This window comes from Xenopus tropicalis, chromosome 3, assembly GCF_000004195.4.
Source record: "Xenopus tropicalis strain Nigerian chromosome 3, UCB_Xtro_10.0, whole genome shotgun sequence".
Lineage (NCBI taxonomy): Eukaryota > Metazoa > Chordata > Amphibia > Anura > Pipidae > Xenopus > Xenopus tropicalis.
Window position 1 is genome coordinate 61,755,474 of NC_030679.2, and position 20,052 is coordinate 61,775,525.

Consider the following 20,052-nt stretch of genomic DNA (forward strand, 5'->3'; position numbering starts at 1 on the left):
TTAGTCTCTTGATTACAAAGTCATTGAAAACAATCAATATCCAAGTAATAGGGTGGTAAACAGTACTCTTGGCTGACAGAGCTAGGAAAGGTGATGAGGGTAATGTTATACCAATTGAAAGACTAGACCAGACATGCTACAAGAGAGAATAAGATACTGAGACTTCTTGAATAATGATTTTACATATTGACTGTGAAACTTAATTCATTTTGTTGTAGCACATGTATCTTTTCTATTGAAGAAGGTCAAGAATATACTCTTTAAAAGTAAGAAAAGTGTTGAGGGAAAAATTATAAAATTGTCGCTACTGATAATCATTATTTACTGGCAAATCTAAAGGTTTAGAGCACCATCTTAAATGCTGCTTTGTTTTGATCATTTGTTGTCAGCAGTTTGTTTTTTTTTTAAAGTTTTTTTCTAATTTATTTGCAGTTGGAATTCTTAAAAAAAATGCATTTTGGGAGACTGAACTCTTTCAAATAAGAAACAATCAAAGAATCCTGCTAGAAGTGTCTACCACTGACAGATTATTTCCCTTCTATTTAATTGAGAAGCTTTCTTCAGTTGAAATGGATGTTTTGATCACTGTGCTTCCATAAGGGGACAGTGGGCGTGGAACCAAACATCCTTTGTTTACAAATATAGATCAGCAGTTGAAAGGTTGGAATATTTCTTATGAAAACATTGTCACAAGTAATTAAACAGTCATTGTTACTCTCTAACTATAAATCTAAGAACATTTTCTGCTCTCTAGAGAAAGTGTTCATGGGATAAAAATGAAAATGAAAAGCTCCACCATAACCTCTTACATAGGTCTAGGCTAGGTAATTATCTAAATTTAATATGTATATAGAATGTAACTAAACACAATAGGAGTGAATGCAAAATCACAATTTAAAATAAAATTTTTAATCAGGAAATGTTTTATCTCTTTTTACTATCAACCAGTTGTCTAAGCATCTCTAAATTTACTGTCTATATACCGAAAAGTGATGCTTTCAATGGAGCGGAAATCATACATCAATTTCAATGGGAGCTCTTGCGCCATTGGTTTTACATGAGAGAATGTAAGAATGTCAGATATTTGCTCCTCAGTCTGAAGTTGTTGGAGAAACACAAAAGTGATTTGAAAAGGAGATATACAGCAGGATACGAAACAACTTGCAGTTCTAATTGACAGAGTAGAATTGCTAGAGTAAGTGCTAAAGTACTAACCCTATATGCTCTTTCTGGTTCTTTGCTTCCATTCAGTAAAATGTATCAATTTTGTTTGTTTTTTTTTGCTACATCTATAGATAGGGAACAGAGGATGGCTTTAGCAGAGCACTAAGTGAGTAAGTCTGCACAAGAAATACCTTAATCCATGAATTATGTTTTTATTTCTTTGGGTTGCAAGCCTTTTTAACACTTACAGAATTGGAGTTATAAAGATCATCATTATAGAAACCTATTGTGAACATGATGCCTCAAAGCATGCAGTGTCCAGTAGAACTCTAATTTATATGTGCCCTCTCCTTTTTTATCAATAGAATAATACAAATATTAAACCCTAAATGACTATATTGTTACAGGCTAAAATACTGTATTTATACATCTAAATCTAATCTAACCTTAATAATATTCATGAATAGATAGTAGTTGTTCTGTATTCATAAGACTTTTTTTACTCACATTTAGAATGATAACAGCAATAATATTCTGTAAACTGTTCATTTTCCAAGCTGAAAGCCCATTCAGTAATAGCTGGTGCTATGGTGTAGGCATTACAGATGACTTTTTCATATTTCATACACCTGTACATTATGCATTTAATCTTATTACTATATTTCTCTTCACAAACAATTGAAATAGTATATTAGTTGATCAGGCTCTTGTTTTTTTGGTTTGCATGTCTTTATAACTTTCAGTCTCCAGTACAGCTATTTGGTTTTCAAGATTCGTATTAATGTGTCTTTAAATTGCCTATTAGTCTATACTGCTTTGTTTCCAAGGGAAACTAAATCTTATATTCAGGCTTCGACTGTATGAAATATTAATATAAATACAATGCTTATGTGTAGCATTTTTTTTGTACAGTATGTGTGTATTTAATATACATATATATAGTTCATGGTTAATCCTAATTTTAATTAAAACACAGCCAGGGCAAATGCAGAAAGGGAACCAGGGATTTACAAACATTTTCATATGCTTGAACAACGACACATGAGCTGTGGATAATGGTTCATGCTAGGAAAGTGCTCTAAAAGTCATGTAACATATTTGATGTATTTATAATAATGTGTATTTCAGTGTTGGTCAAAGCACAAAAGCACAGTCTAAAAGGAAGTGCAAAAAACACATTGTCCAGTGATTAGGGAAATGCTAGGGCATAGTGAACTGTAATTCACCAATACTCAATAGGTGTTATTTACTGCAAGTGAGTTGTGCATTAAACCCCATTGATTAAATGTACTTGCATCAAAATGTGCTCTTTGCGCCTACATGAAGTTATATTCAGTGCTTCTCAGTCCTTCCTGTCTTGCATTCGGAATTGAGCGCCACACCCCTATTGACACGGGGGAGCCCTGGACCTATGGGCACCTCCTGTGGTAGCTCCAGGGTTTCCTTTGCGCCTAGTGTCAATAGGGGCAGCTCACTTGTGCCTAAATAATCTGGCACAGTCATAAAGGGCTGCCCCTGCCATAAGGAACATCTGCCTCTGGTAATTTTAAGAACCAAATGTTTTAAAAATGGAGATTTGCTTCTTCTAGTGCAGAGAGCGCAACAGCATTCTCTGCACTTGTGATTCAGCCCCCTCTTGACCTGTTCTGATGCCATAGAGGTAAGTGTGAAGGGGGTAAGGGGGGACTGCTTTCTCATGTATGGACTTTTGGCACATTGTGCCCCATTTTCAACGAAACGCACACAATTGCATTTGATATGTTCTAGAACTTTCTTTTTTTCTATTTTTCTAACTCCCATCTCTTTCTAAAATGACAGTTGCAGTTATGTAAATGCCATATGCTGTTTCATTAGTTATGTGCATTTTTAAAAATATGTTTAAAAGTTTTATGTTGCTTTTTTAGTAGTACATTTTTCACATGGAAAGCATGTGCACCTTGGAAATCCATAAGGCATTTCACAGAATTTCTGCTACTATATGCGCCTCATCCACAGCACCATTGATAGGTGTCACCTAGGATTTAGGCTAGACAGCACTAAATTACTAATTTTATTTTCAAAGCTATGATTCTGTCAATGCCCTAATGTACATTAAGTTTTAACTGTACGTGCTGTCCCATAATGCCCATGCAGTGGACTGAACCAAAGCCTCCATGTGTGAATAGTAACATGTGCAAGTTTCATGGGGGAATTCAAGTCTAGCCTTGTCTATAAACTTCCAGACTGGACAAGTACTAAATTCCATTTGCAGTTGAACATCTTTAGAGAATAAATCGCTTTATCCATAAACATTGCAGGCATTCTACTTACAGAGCTAAACATTACCATGTTGCTTCTAAGAATCATTTGCAAATTCAGTTCTTGTTTGTTGCAGTTAATTACATTAATTAATAAAAAAAATCTGCTTCTCGTGTCGGATTTTTAGGCATGAAGCCCAAAGGGAACGAGTGCTTAATAATCTACCCAGCAATGATGAAATTCTTGTTCTTGCAGTCAAATTTACATTAGAAGTCTGCAGGAAAAATACAGTATGGTGCAGTGAGCAAGCTCTGGTAAAAATCTGTATATTTGTCATGGAAAGTAAGCAGCTGGAATATAAATAATAGTAGTAGCCTGTGATAAAAGAACCATATACAGCACGGAGTGAATATAAAAAGGGGAACTAGATTACTATTCAAACAATGGAAATGTCTGTGCATCAAAAAAAGAAAAATAATCAAATCAGATCTAATGTGTTTGAAGTACTAATACATTAACACACTAACATTGACAGATACAAATGAAATTGTTTCAGCAAGTATGTGAATCTAAACAGTTCCAGAATGGGATTCAAAATAGGCCCTGGCTTTTCCAGTACACCAAACAGTCCTTCACCAGCCCACTAAATAGTGACTGTCTATGGCATCTTACAGCAGCCCCTCTGGCATTTGCCAGAATCCACAGATTGCCTGTCTGGGTCTGGAACTAAACAGGACACAGCAGATAGTCCCTACAAACAGTGTCTGACTGGGAACCCAGGGGCCCACCAGAAAACCTTAGACCCTAGGCCCGCTTTCCAAACTATTTTTCCTCCTTTCCTCGCCCAACTTCTTTATTCTCCTAGTCTCTTTTATTTACCTGCTAGAATCTATTCTTCCATCTATTTCTCCTCTTTGTTCTCTTTCAGAAATAGGGAATGACCATGAAACAGGCCAAATGGTCAGGAGCAGGAGGGTATCCTAGTGGGCCAGTCCGACACTGCCTACAAACCCAAAGTGTCTGATAACGAAGAGCAACAACACACACGTCTGTAAAAAGGGATCATTCAGAATGTGCCATTTTATAATTGATTTCTAATGTCAGCATCATGTCAGTTGTACAGTGTATAATGTTGCAACTTTTGCTATGGATGATGTTTCTTGTTTTGTAATGTAAGATCAACGTTCCTGTTTTCAAAATCAAACCTATTGGTTATATTTCATTAGCTTTCTTTGATTCTTATTTAATTAGCACAAAATATGATAATTTATGGCCAACATACAGAAAATGCATGTAAATGAAGCCATCCATTAAAAATGTAGTGGGGTACTGTTGCTTCTCCATGCAATGCCCTCAGTGTAATTTCCAAGACCTGGAGAGCAATGGGTTCCTTTTATTTTGCCAATTTAGGCTGAAAACAACTGCATATTTTGAAGTAAATTCCATTAATATGTGTACATATCGTTAACATCCAGGGTATACTGGAAACAGCTGACCATAACTAAATGAAAATAGATATTGTAATATTTCTTTGGTTTCTACTAGTGAACAATAAATGGGAGTAAAACTGATCATATAATCCACATCTGAGTAATAGGAATATCATTCTGTATTGTTGATCTTCTGAAGCCTCTTGGGTTGACAGGGAAAACCAACTGCCTGCTCTGTGTTGTGGATTACTTGGTAATACTGGTATAGTGACTTCAGCATAGATTTAGTGGCTCTGTATAGGGTCTGTTTTTTCTGTAGCCTAGGTTTCTAGGAAGGATGAGCTGTCGTTGCTCTTGATTTGTGTAAAGCCTACAGGTCTCATGAGATGTAGTTGCTCATTAGCCTTTCTTTCTCAGGACCCATTAATTTTTTATCACTGGAACGTGATCTACTTATTGGTGAAAGCCATCTCATTTTTTGCCATTCTCAGCAAAAATAAAGCAGTATATGAAAATATAAAGTAGTTATAAAACAATTTGCTGATGTTGTGGTGGTCTTTAAGAAATTGAAACATCAAATCAGGATTTTTATAATGCATGCAATGTAATAAGGTATAACTGATGTCTTACAGAAGTTCCTGAGCAAACTAAGGTCTCCTTGGAATTCCATAACCTTTGCTGAGACATATTCCTATTAACAAGATCCCAAGCCTCTGCTCTAAACTGGGCTACAAACAAACTGGCTGTGAATATGAACCACAACTAACTATACAGGTAGAGTTGCCACCAGTGAGCAAAAGCGATGCTTCATTTTATTATTAATAGATAACATAACAAAGGAAGGCCACACTATGATATTTTCATAAAGGTAATAATAATGTTATTAGTAAAAATAATAACATGAATACATTTTACCAGTCAGTAAACCTAGTATAAAATTGTTCATTTTTATCATTGTTCATTTTTAAGTTTAGACTGATTATATTTGACAAAACAACATATTAATTAAAGATACTACTTGCTCCACTCCCACAATTATGCTGGAATTTTGAGAAAAAACTGCTGCACTTGCTGGTTGTGCTCGGTTATCTGCTTTTTGTTGCTTTATAACTCTCTCTTAATTGTTGCTTATTTGCCCTTAACAAATATATACAAAAAAAAAATCAGGCCCAGGGAGTGGGCGGGGGGATTTTATAACCTAGATGGACCAGGCCAGCTTGTCAGTAAAACATTGGGTACCTATGTGTTTTTTAAATGGTCTCTTTGCTGTAGTCACAGACTTTCTGGCACCCAATAGTACAGCAGGAGACAGAGACAGAATATTTCATGTACCCTTAATGTAAAGAGGCACTTTTAAAATAGACACATTATTGCCAAAGTAACATACATATTAATTTCTTTCCTGCCAATGTTATCATGAATTTGGGTCCTGCTAGGCAGAATCCTGGTAGTCTTTGCAGCATATCATTCCAGAATTTCATCTTAAGGACATTTTATATTCCATAAACAGTATTGATGCTTATACATATGTCAAATGCAGGTCTACAAATTAAAATAAACCCATTACAGCCAAACTGGCTACCCCCCCCCCCCCCCCCTTCCTCTACTTTTGACCCCTGGGTGTATTTGCTAGTGAACATGGAGATATCTATAAAATAACAACTTCACCCCAAATCATGCTCTTAATATTCACATTTAATAGCAAGGACTGACAGAAGTAACAGTTCTGCTTGCTGGGGAGCCTACTGCTTGTTTCAGCTTGGCTTCTTTGCAGCACTAATGAATTACAGGTGATGATAAATAGTAGCCAAGAACCCAGAGTAAGTCAAGGACAAACAGTGGCACCAGGGACCACATTACTAAGAGTAAATTGTACCTTCTGTTCCACTGTATTCATCTTTATATCTCGTTTTAGCTTTCATGCAGAGCTGTTATTCTCTTGCCTTTCCAGCATATCTGCATCTGATATTTTTTACTGCTATCTAAAGTACGACGCTGTCTTCTTGAGGAGTGCCCTCTGCCTGATAAGCTTATGAGTTACACCAGTCTGTGAATGACAATGTCATGGCCACAGCTGTAAAACTAACAATATTCAGCTACAAATCTTTCACTGAGGATAGAAGGTTTGATTAAGCAAAGTGTCACATCTTTACCAACAGAGACGTTAGAATGAAAACTAAACGAAGCATCCGTAATTGAACTATATGATTTCAGTTATTATGTGAAATCTGGACCCATTCTGCTGGGCTTTTAATGAGCTATATATGTTTAAAAGGAATGTGACATTCTTCCTATAAAGCATATAGGTGGCATATAAAAGAAAAATTGCACCATATGCATGTTTAATACAAAAATTAATATTAAATTATTCAACAAACATAATTATGGCCTTTCCATACAGTAGAAAGAAATCTTCGCCACACCACTTATATACATTCACAGGGTGCTTGACCCCCTCAGCTGCTCCCAAGCCTTTTCTATGTACCTTTGTGAAGGGAAAAAGCACACCAATATGCCAGCAATGCCTTTAACTCATTTATTGCAGAAACAGATAGCACAAGCTTTCAGGGGATGGCCCCTTCTTCAGGTGAAACAGTGCATGCTGCATATCCAGTTCTTTGTTAGTTTATTCATAGGCATAGGGCTTTAAAAAAGTGCCTGTTTAATCTAGATTCAGAAATTCATACTGGGAGATAGTGCTTATTGAAAACTCACCCACCTCTCCTAAATAGAAGGTGGCCAATTTGCCTCTTGTAGAATCCCCATTAACATTTGTCTACCGATGCAAACAATGCACCTCTTAAAACATGAGTGGGCCAACCTGTTACTGGAGGCCTGACTATAAATTGCATGTTTCTGTAAATTTATATGTATAGGTGTATGGCCCAAAACCATACAAATTGTTTGTGAACTTCTATAGGGATTCCCCATACAGTAACGGTCAATATAGAAGTGTTATGTAAAATATCAAACTAATAATTAATTCTCTGCCAATAAGTACCACAGATTTCCTATTTGTTGCAAAGGATTTATAATTACTGCTTTTGTGGACTAAAGCCCTTTATGACACAATGAAACATGCAAATGAGATGCAGCAGATGAATTAAACCATCTTAATGCATATTAACCCTTTATCTATTCTCAGACTTGTCTCAGCTATTACATTTCTTCATTGACCCACGCAATATGTTTATGTCTACTCAAGGAAAAAAGTTCATATTTTGTTTGGATAGTGTGATCATTCTATTCAGCTCTTTGCAATGCTAGTAATCTCTGGCCAATTCAGGCAAGTATCCTCTCATCTGGGGACTCGCCAGACATGTGAAATTATTCCTGTATGCTCATCTTGAGAAAGCTGCCATGCACATCCATCACTAGGGCCTATTTCATCAGTTGCAAGTTGCAACCTGCCGGGGTATATTTGGACTATTGAAAAAAATGGAGAACCATGGTGAAACCCACAGAGAGATTCTATTTATATATCACAATATTCTATTTCTTGACATAATTTTATACATCTTTTTACATAGTTTTTGTAATAAACAGTTCTTAAATTTGTCCATTAACAAACCATTTTAAATAGAGATTATTGTACCCTAACCAGTATTTGTATGCACAAAATGCATTAATATTGATGCTTCCTTTTATTCTAGTGTCTGTCATCTTACTGTGAGGTGTTTGCCAATTTAGTTCCCTGCTCCCTGTTTGCAGAAATTAATTGCATTAATTAAAAAAGGATCTGCTTCACGTGCTGAATTTTGAAGCATGAAGGCCACAGGGAATTGCAGCTTTATATAGCGTGAGAAAGATCTGTTTTATTGGAGTGTAAATCTATAATAGAACTTTGCACAAAATATAAATACTTTCATATCTCCTTTGCATTATTAATAAGAGAAGACCATCCAGGTTTCTTATATTCCAGGTTTATTTCCTTTTTCAGTGGTTGCTAGGGTAATGAAATGACCGCTCCAAAATACTTTTTTTTTTTCCCCCATAAATTTTTGTGGCAGAACAAAGCCAACCTTACAACTACAACTGTGTGTTAAAAACAGACCATGATGCAAAAAATAACCTTGTTATATCCATTTGTTTTCTTTGATAAAACCAAAGGTTCATGTTATATCCATGTGAATGATGATACTCTACAGTTCTATATATGTAGCTTGATTGTGACTGTATTCTAACAATAGGCCATGAAAGGAATTGTATTATTTAAAGAGACAGTGTGGTTTTGTTAAACTGTACTGTATGCTGCCATAGTTTTTGTATTTTTTTCTCTCATTTCTAAAGGATGTGAGAGAGAGTTTGCAGAGCTGCAACACAGAGATAAAATAATGTATTCAAAGAGAAAAAGGGAGGTGCACTGCATTCAGAGAAGCACATAGATTGAATAATAAAATTAAATCCTCTCTGTTGGAAAATATTAATGTAATTACTTTTAAATTTAATTCTATTAAGCATCATAAAGACAAAATAAGGTACTGCATTTTTTGTCATGCATAAATTCTCTTGTTATTTCTCAGTGTGTAAATTATTATCCTTACAAAATAACCCGTGAGACGTAATACTTTATGTGGCAGCACCCCAAGTGTATATACCATTGTATTAATGTCACTAGGCAACAGCTGACTGGCAGCTCAGTTCAGACACACAAAAACACTTGTATAAGAGCCCTTTCAGGTTTACCGGCCAGGTGGCAACCCTATTGTCTTACTTGCAGCTGTCTGAGCAATTGTTGAGGGTTGCTATGGGTTATTGTCAAGGTGCAAATTTGCCCAATATATATGTGCCAATTACTGATTGATTACACTGTATATTCCATTCTTAGAAATTCCCTTTGCAATAGTAAGGTGAAGTTTGGCTTTACTTAAAGGGAAAATGTTTTAATAACTAGTGGCGGTTCTGCTATTTATTTTACTTGAAATAAACATTTACTGTGTTTGTGTACATTGGTTATTCTGCTTACATTGGCTAATATATGATGCATATATATGACAGTTGCCACACTGCTCTATTGGCAGAGGAATGTTTACAGTTTATTTTCCAGGGCTGTGATTCTGACTCAGCTTTGCTTCAAAAGGGTTAGTGGTCTAAAATCCCTTTGTTCTATATATTATAACCATTACCCTGCAGGTTACTGGTGTACTAGAAATGTGAAGAAAATCTTATATTTCTGTATCACCCAATGTTTGAGATTTAAAAAACAATAAAGGGTTATGTCCTGATTTGCCTGCATCTCCATTCAATTTCTGGTAAGCCCACGCCTTTTAGGGGCAGAAGTTTGATGAATAACCATGCATATACAGCCAGCTGGACTCCTGTGACTTGTAGGGAGCAAAATGAAACATATTGCCCTTTGAAACAAAAACAGGTTTTTTTTTACTGTTTTTTAAAAATGTAAATACATTTTTGGATGATAGTAATATCTCTGTGAACCTCAGTAGAATATCATCTCATATGTCAACATAGATTTGTGTTGGTTTGGAGAAGTATATGAATAATGTTTTGGATGAGGCAACCAATATTGCAGCTTACAACTAAATATTTTGCAGCTGTAATTTAAAGATAACCCCATTTTATAGGGTATACTTTCCTGTTAAATTTAAACTCCGCCAAGCACAGCCAAATACAAATTCAGTCTTGTAAACCAAAATGTATTTAGTTATTTTAGTAGATTATAATGGGTTGGAAGAAACAAAATATAATTACAATAACCTCAAAGAATATCCATGCCAAGAATTAATTATAATCTATATCCTCTTTTTATTTGATCCTGTAATAAGCCATGTTTTATAATCGATTGCACATTTAATATTGCTTACGTTGCATTATAAAAGAAAGTTGCAGTAAGAAAGTTTAAGTAAGAATTATTGATTTAGTTATTCATTCCAATCCATCTTCCCAGTGTTTGTTAGGTTTAATGAAGCAATGGAGTTGAAAATTGAATTTTTCTTCGTAAAGTTTGCTTAATAACTGGCCCAGTTTTACCCCAGGCCACCCCCCTAAATACTTTTATTAGGATTTTTTTTTATATGTTTGGACTTTTTTCTTCACTCCCTTTGCTGCATTGGCATCTTAAAGATAAATGTTGAAAATATGCAAGATAATGATTATTGTTATTATGTTTGGTTTGAAAAACCCAACATACTGTTCTTCAACTTCAGCTTATTCTTCCGCCTTTTCTTTTCCTTTCTTTCTTTCTTTCTTTCTTTTCTTTTCTTTTCTTTTCTTTTCCTATTGACTTTGACATAACATAATCATGGGGTTACCCAGAATGAAACAGTGACATTTGTTGAATGACCCACAATGGGAGGGGCCAACAGCAGCCAATCAAATTTCACCAATTGACTTTAATTGGGAAATTGAAACTGCTGCCACTCTCACAGCTTTGAGGCTACGCTCACCAAACTTGAATCACGTAGTCATGGGGTCAGCCTGAATGAAAATATGATGATTGTTGAATGCCCAAAAGTGGGCCAATCAGATTTTACCTATTGACTTGGCGGATATTCAACCTGCTGCCATTCTCACAGTTATAACACCCCAAACTTTGCAGAGTTAGGCACCAAGTAACTGCGGTTCAAGAAATAGTGGGCAGAGCCCCCAACAGCCAATCAGATTTCACCTATTGAATTTTATTGGTTTGCCAGGCTTCCCAAACTTTGCAGAGTCAGTCACTGGCTGACTGTGTACTCAATTTTAGAAAAAAGTGGACGGGGCCGCCAAAAGCCAATCACATTTCTTTCATTGTTTTCAGTGGGTAAATTTAACTTCTTCCATTCTCACATATTTAATGTCAGGGTCTCCAAATTTGTCACTGGGTCATTTTTTTCTACTAGTTAGTTTTCTTTCCTATGATCATTCAGCATATTTGTTTCAAGTACATGAAGAATTAGAACTCAGAGATGTTGAACAGATGAGAGATACTGATGAGATTTACCCACTGACTTCAGTTATCCTTACGATCCTTGTGAACCTTTCATTGGCAGTTACCCATGACTGGACTGTTAGCCATTTCTGAAAACATCCCAACAGCAGGAGGATGGTTTTGGCTCTTCTATTTGCAATTATTGTATTCAAACCAGTTTTTTATTCTCAGCATTTCCTATTTTCGATCTGTCTCCTGCTTGTATTTTTATCAGTGGTAGCCATTTACCGGTATTTAAGTTATACCCCATAGGCACCCACCACTTTTAAGAACCCTGCATTTTGTTCTAGCCAGACCAGCCATAGCAAGTTAATCTAGATGAGAGACCTCTGGTTGGAGTAAGCAAGACCAGCCATAGAGTTCATCTAGAAGAGAAACCTGTGGTTGGAGAAGGCTTATTGAGAGAAGATGAATTAAAACAACGTCTTGCACAGAGAAGTCTGAGAATATTTATCACCACATGGAATATAAATGGACAAAAGGATCTTCCTGATAGACTGGATGATTTCCTATTTCCATCCGGCGCTGACCTTTTTGTCATTGGAGTGCAAGAAGGCTGCCCAAACAGGCAAAAATTTGAGAACCGACTGCAGCAGACACTTGGACATAGTTATGTCTTGCTCCACTCAGCAGCTCACGGTGTCCTGTACTTTATGAGACGAGATCTTGTGCGGTTCTGCTCAGAGGCTAAATCTGCAACAGTGACCACAAGGTTCTTCCCAATGATCAAGACCAAAGTGGCTCTGGCTGTTTCATTTACATTTTTCAGAACATCAGGAGATTCCAAAGTGAAGAAAAGGGTCCAGAATTATGAGAAAATTATCAAAGACCTGCAGCTCCTTAAAAAAGTTTCTGACACAATCCCGAATTACTCCGATCCCGATGATGTGACAAGCCGATTTGATGAGTTGTTCGGGGACTTCAATTTCCGCTCGAGCGAGAGTCTAACGGAAATGAATTATATACTAGAGAACATTCCTAAGAATGACGTGTGTTCCCTCCTACAGTGTGACCAGCTGTCAGAAGAGGTGAATAAAGGGTCTCTATTCAGAGGATTTAAGGAAGCAGACATCCATTTCCTTCCCACATATAAATTTAAATCGGTTCTCATGTTTATGACACCAGTGGGAAACAGAGGACACCTTCCTATACAGACTGAGTGAGTGATGTACAAGAGCCGCCATGAGGAGGACATCCTTGTTCTGAAATATGGTTCTTGTGCACGTATGAAGCAATCAGACCACAAACCTGTTTTTGGTGTTTATAAAGTATGGATATGGAAACAACATTCCCGTGGCTGAAGGACTGTGTGCCAGAGACTAATAATCAGAAAGGAGTAAAAATGACAGTGAAGTTAAGAAGTGAGGAACCTGAAAACCAACACTGTCTATTGGCATGGGTAGGGCTGGAGGGGCCAATTCAAAGTGTGTTAAAGACTTTTTGTGTGCAGCAGAAAAAAACAGTGCTGGTGTTTTAACCTGTCATATTGCCAGCAATGAGAGGGATGGAAAGAGGTTATTTCACAATTCACTGCACAAACAAAAGGCTAAACTTTCCACTTGCACCACCACACCCGTCCCGCTATGCCTTTAAAAATGGGTGTTGGTCTTTGAGATGTCTTCTCTATAAAGTCTACAGTAAGGGAGGATGAGACCGTGAGAATAATATTTTGATCAAGAGAACTTTTTCCTAAGAAATGCAACCAAAGAAATTGTCAGGATCACCATATAGGTAGAGTTTACCTTGATATGGTATGGTGAATTGGCAATTTTATCATTAGAAACTTGTAACTAAAAACTCCTGTTTTTAAAAATGTATGAACTTGCTAAGAATAAATTACTAACAGAAAGTGAGACCCTCTTTGCCCAAAAATCACCAATGAAATTTCAACTAGAGCCACTTAAGGTACAAGTGGCCCTAGTCAAAATTTTATTGGCGGGCCCCCACTGCCCCAAGAAATTAGTAATAGATTTTCCAGCCCTGGGCATGTTAAGGAATGGTTTACTTTGATGATTACAACAAAGCTATGATAAAAAGAGGACAGCTGAGGTGAGTAAAAAGCATCAAAATTAATGAGCGAATTGTGGTTTGTATGCATAACCTTAAGAACCTTCAAAACCAATCAATTTTAATATCATAAATTGCAGTGATTTATGCTGAATTTGTCTTGCTGCAATGAAGTGCTAGTGAACAGATTGAGGAATGACTAATTTTCCTGTTAGACTTCTACACTGCTATCGATAGGCAATCTGTTACATGGGGGTGTTAATTGAAGCATTCATTTCAAACAAAAATAGAATAAAGGTCTTTCATCAGCTCTCTCTGTGTTATGCATCAGCCATACACTATCTGAGGGTAAAAAAAAATGTTTTAAACTAAGACTATTAATTATGAAGGAGAAATGTAACTGTTAAAATAAACAAGGTTCTCCATTATCCAAATAATAAAAAAAAAAACAGTTGGAGTTATTTCACTTTGTGGCATTTCTTTCATTTTTTTCATTTTCACTACATAATTGAGGGTTTTAGATTTCCAATAGCCAGTGCTGATTAATCCTGTTGGCTTCCTCATGCTTTTTGTATGACTGATACCTATCTGCACAGCTGGAGTGTGGGCAAACCTCTTTTTCTCTAACTGATTTTCCTCTAGGATATTTTATATTCTGTGGCAGGCTGAACTACAAACTAGATCCCAGCAGGGTTACTTGGTGTGTAAATGTATTATGTCTCCCCAGATCAAGCATCATTGTAGATGTATTGGTCCACATGTTATTTTTTTGACGGTAATGTAAATCAATTTTATTACATATAATGGCTACAAAAATATAAAATAACATTAAAGTACAATATGTTTTGCTCAGTAAATCAATCGGCTCTTTAGCTGATCAAGTGCACTAGGTCAGCTGACATTTCAGCTGAGTATTAGAAGGGAAACCACAAATGTGTTTTCATCCACCAAGAGGATTAGAAGAGTGTTTTTTAATGTAGAGCTGGCTGCAGATTTCACCTTTTTTCCACTTTCTTAAAAGCACCCTCTTTATTAACTAGAGAACAGAAGGCTTGATGTCACCTCTTTATTCAAGGCTATTTATATTGGGTCTTTATTAAAATTCCTTTTTATGAAAAAGTTGTTTTTTCCAATTATTTTCATGGTTTATGATTTAGAAATTAAAAAGGAATTCTTGTTTTTTATACAAATTTGAGGTAGATGGGAAAAAAACACACACTAATACACACTATTAATATAATACATGTATGGGACTTGTATGCTTCAGGATGTTCAGAATGCTTGGGACCTGGGGATTTCCGGATAAGTGATATTTCTGTAATTTAGATCACCATGGTATATCTACTTAAAAATTATTTAAATGTTCAATACAATGAGATTATTCTGCCTCCAATAAGGATTCATTATACTGTATCTTAGTTCGGATTAATACAAGGTACTGTTTTATTATTACAGAGAAAAAGTAAATCATTTAAAAAAAACAAAACAAAAAACAAATAAAAAAAAACCCAGAATAATTTGATGTCCCATAATTCAGAGCTGTCTGGATAACGGATGCCATACCTGTACCCAATTATTTATGTTGTAGTTAATGGACTATTCCTTTTACTTATGGATATGATAATTATGATTGATATTTGATTGATATTGAAAAATACTCCCCTATACTAACTACATTTAACGTTTCTGTGGTATTTCATATACTAAATATATAACCTCTTAATGACAAAGAGATTTCATCCCCACTACAGTGTAGTAAATTACTCATATTCTAAAAAAAAAGGCCCTACTTGTCCAAATTTCTCCAAGTGACTGGATATTCAGTATCCCATTGCTGTTTGTTAGTGATACAAGTACGTATGTATTAAAATACCATTCTTTGTAGCTTTTAAACAGTGATCCCCAACCAGTGGCTCGGGGGCAACATGTTGCTCACCAACACTTGGATGTTGCTCTCAGTGCCCCCAAACCAGGTAGTTTTTTTTGAATTCCTGACTTGGTGACAAATTTTGGTTGAATAAAAACAAGATTTACTACCAAATAAAGCCCCCTGTAAGCTGATAGTGTGCATAGAGGCTGCCTAATAGCCAATCTTAGCCCTAATTTGGCACCTCCATGAACTTTTATGATGCTTGTGTTGCTCTCCAAGTCTTTTTACATTTGATTGTGGCTCACGTGTAAGAAAGGTCGGGGACCCCTGCTTTTAAATATTATGGTCAGTCAGCAGTGACCCTGAAAAATTCAGTATGGCTAATGGCACACGGGGAGATTTGTCGCCTGGGATTAAATCTGCGCTACTGCGGGCAACAAATCTCCCCAAAATGCTTTCCCATTGGCAATAAAGTAAATCACCAGTGGGAAAGCATATGTGGGAATAGCACAACTTTTCCTAGCCATTAGCCCAAGTGGAAATAATTCAATTAATATGTGTGACAATTGCATTTCTGGTGACTACTGTGGGGTGTTATACCAAAAACTGGGCAGGTTTAAGGCAGGCCTGAGAGAAAATAAGCAATGATTGGATATATTGGGGAATGGCATGCATGCATGGCAGGATTAGCAGAACTTGTATGAATTTCTCCCAAGTAGGTATGAGTGGTGCTATGTTTTATTGAGACCTTTAAGGCTTAAACTGCATATTAAATGATGAATGCTGCTTTTATGAAATGGTTTTTTTCTTTATAAAATACATATACATAAAATAGGATACAAAAGTAGCTAATTTTAGAGAAGCATCTGCTGCAAACAAATGTTGTTCCATGCTGAATTTTATTACAGTTAAATACAACAGTTTTGTGCATTTAGTTTCCACTTACTAGAAGCCAAGGGCAGAAGGTTAAGAGTATTATCTGTCTCGCCAAATGTCTGCAAATTCTCTATTTTATTTTTCTTACCAAAATGTCAAATGATGTGTGCAGCAGCATGCATTTTTTTTTTACAATACAAATATTTTAATGTGAATCTTCCCAGTGAGCTTTCTCTATTAATATCTGGAGTCTCATCTGTGTAAGGGCAAACTGCTTTATTAATTTTACATTGTGTCAGCTGTCCAGTAAAGGGACAAAATCTGCAGAATAATCAAGGAAATACGACACTGAGGGAATGTTATGTGACCTGATACACGCAAATAGCAATTTATACAGTCTGTCTAGCTACACTGACTAATACAATTATCTCTGGGTGACTTCAACTTTGCTCTTGGTTTTATATTAGCGAAGAACTATATTGACAAATAATTGAAGAGTTTATCTAATTAAAAAATAAACTGTTTGCTAACCTTATCTTGCTACTTGGTATAAACTAAAATCCAGCAAGTCTATTAGATGTGTAAACAAGAAACTAAATGGACAACAAACAAATGCGTCAAGCAGGGAGAAGTCAATGGTCAGAGAATCAGACATTAAAACAAAGCGACATGGATGTGGCCTTTATAAATATGCAGACCAGGTGCATTTGTTGTTTTGAAATAACCAAGGTTCCTGTGGGGGCTGTAAATTGTATTGGCTGCTCTGTGAGTATGTTGAAATTTTTGCACATGGAAATGCTGAACTCAACCAAAGCAAATCCAATAATATCATGACAGAAACCTTGACATTTCTCATCCGCTTCAACACCAGTTTCATACTATTCCAAGTAATAACAATGAATGAAGACAATCTGTTTCTACCCTCTGAACAAATCAAAGCTTTATTTATTTATTTTTTGCTCAAATAGTGTTCCAAAGAACTACTTTAATTTTAAAGAAATTCTGAACTTGTTGTCGGTTCTATCCACCTTTATTACAGGCACACCTAATGTACATATTTTTAATTCCTCAGTTCTTTATTTATTAGCCACTATGTCTGTCTCATGAGCTCAATGCATCCACAAAAACGTCAGTAATGTATTATACCTTGCTCCTTACTTTTTTATCCTAAAGAAAAACCCAAACCTCCCCACCAATCTGTGCATTCACTTTGACATAGTTGATGCTACTGTAACAGGCAATGTTCTGTGATGCAGTTGCCTCAAAACATACCAAATTGCTCCCAATGGGACCAAAGATGTAAACAAGAAGCATCTGAAATGCATCATTATGGAAAAATTCCTCAGCAACTTCTACCATTTGTTGGGGAGCTCCATTCATCTGCCTTTGGGCTTATAACCATCAAGGCAAGCATGCCATAAGGAAGGGCTGATTATGTAGCAACACAACATATCTATTTGAGAACATAGCAGTGGAATTCTGTGTGATGTTCTTTGTACAAGTGGCATTGCTCACCTTGATTTTGAAACATGCTCCAATTTGCTGCTCATCACTGGAGTGGCAGTTGCAGGGTTGGTAACATCACAGATGCAAAAATCAGCAGGTTGAATTGGCACCTTGGGAAGAGATGCAGAAACCCCCATACATGCACTACTGTTACACAATGCTTTGTTAAACAGAATAAAGACAAGAAAATCTGTTAAATCACCGACCATTTGTATAGAGCCCTTTTGTAACTGCAGGGGGCATCATTTTCTGCTTTGAATTTGAAAATTATTTTTGCACCTGTCGGACATTGTATTTTACTATGAAACACATTTTTTTTTTTTAAAAAATGACTTATTTATTACTTAGAAAATTATAAGCCTCTGAACTTAATTCAGAAAATACACTTTGGGCCGTATAAAAATGTGCATTATAAAAATTCTGCAGGGTTATTGATTAGGGGATGTACTCTGAAATTCACTCTTTCTCTTGACAGGTTTATAGACAAGATGTAAATCTTCTACAGGATGGAAAGGAGTGAAGAATGCGAGAGATAGCAACTGGGGTTTGAGCACTAGATGGATATGTGCTTCACGCAGTGACTGGTTTTTAATGCGATATGCTCATACTGAAGGCTCAGAGACAGAATTGCAAGGTTTATTGCCTCTGTCCTCGGTTTTTAATCATTCCCTGAACTCTGTTAAGTTCAGAAAACTATTGTGATGGAAAAAAAGGCACCTGTCTGTATTTGCAACTCCTGAATTGTGGATTAGTTTGCTGAGGAATTTCCACTCCAAAGGGCAAGTTAGATGTGATGGATTTATCTTCAGAAATGAGCAAGCATGGGAAGAATCCAATAGGTCATAAGCTGGAAGATCAAAAAAAGGTAAGGCTAGAATAAAATTGATTTGCTTTATGTCCTGTGTGCATCTGGTGTCCTTTAGGGATGGCAAGGGACAATTCACTTGTAAACCTGGTAGTTAGTCTGGTTGGAGATGTGGCCTTGTTTGATATCTAAAAGAACCTGCTGATGCACATAGACTGCATGATGAACCCATTCTGTTTATTGTGCACACAGTAGTTCTGAACATTGCTCAATTTATATACATTTATCAAATTAATAAATCAGCCCTTAGATTACAGTGTTACCATGGACACAATACGCCAGTAATCAATGGATATTTACCAATTGCATAGTAAATAACTTTAAAGTCACAAAATAGTTGCAATTCCAGGAAAATGTAATTTTAGTATAATAAAAAAAGATTAATTTTGCATTTAAGTAATGATATATCTTGACCCACTGTATTGGAGTTTTAGTGTGAAGAGGGAGCTACAGTTATTCCATTAGAACACGTTGTTAAAACAAAATGGCATCCAATTAAAAAACACTGTGTTGTTATGCTGGTTTACATGGTAAAGTATTAAATGTATATATTTGTATAGTTTAATCCATGCTATAATACCATACCAAAATATTGGATTTATTAACAATTCAATTAACTTGTATATCTGTAACCTTGCAGCCCCCTTGATGGGAAAATGACAAAAACGTGTACAGTATAAGCCTGAATTCACTCTCAAGATGAACCTGGTTTGGGGCAGGGACTGTGCTTAATAAGCACAAAATGAGGGATGGGTGGTAATGCTGAACCATGTGAATTGAATAGTTACTATGCAACATCTGCTTTTTCTTTGTAGTTGATATTCTTTTGTTCCATCAATTAGAATTTCAAAACTTTGAGCTGCAGCATGTCTTAATTTATAACAATCAGGTACAGATTAAAAGGAGAATTGTTTTTTTTCTGTACATCAATATTAATCAGGCAGAGACACAGTAATATATAGATATTTATGGATTATATCTATATATATATAACTATATCTATATATTTATATGTATATCTTTGTATAGTTATAAATAAACAAAACATTTACATTTGTTGATGTTATTCTGGCTGCAATGCCAGAATCTTTGCAAAACTTACTAAAAATTTTCGAGCATTAACATTTATTCCTGTGTAGCCATTGTGCAGTCTGTTGCTCTATTGAAT

General features: G+C 35.9%; 1 protein-coding gene across 5 annotated transcripts in view; it reads left to right on the forward strand.

Annotated features, from left to right (window-relative positions):
- Positions 1 to 20,052, forward strand: part of nav3 (neuron navigator 3) — a 384,230-nt gene that overhangs the window by 97,220 nt on the left and 266,958 nt on the right. For 3 of the 5 annotated variants that reach the window (XM_031898936.1, XM_018092258.2, XM_031898937.1), the window contains 2 exons: positions 5,465 to 5,606; positions 18,495 to 18,884. In XM_031898936.1, the coding sequence (XP_031754796.1) occupies positions 18,813 to 18,884 (72 nt within the window). In that variant the 5' untranslated portion in view covers positions 5,465 to 5,606; positions 18,495 to 18,812. The remainder of the gene's footprint in view (positions 1 to 5,464; positions 5,607 to 18,494; positions 18,885 to 20,052) is intronic. The other 2 variants (XM_031898938.1, XM_031898939.1) reach the window with 1 other exon arrangement.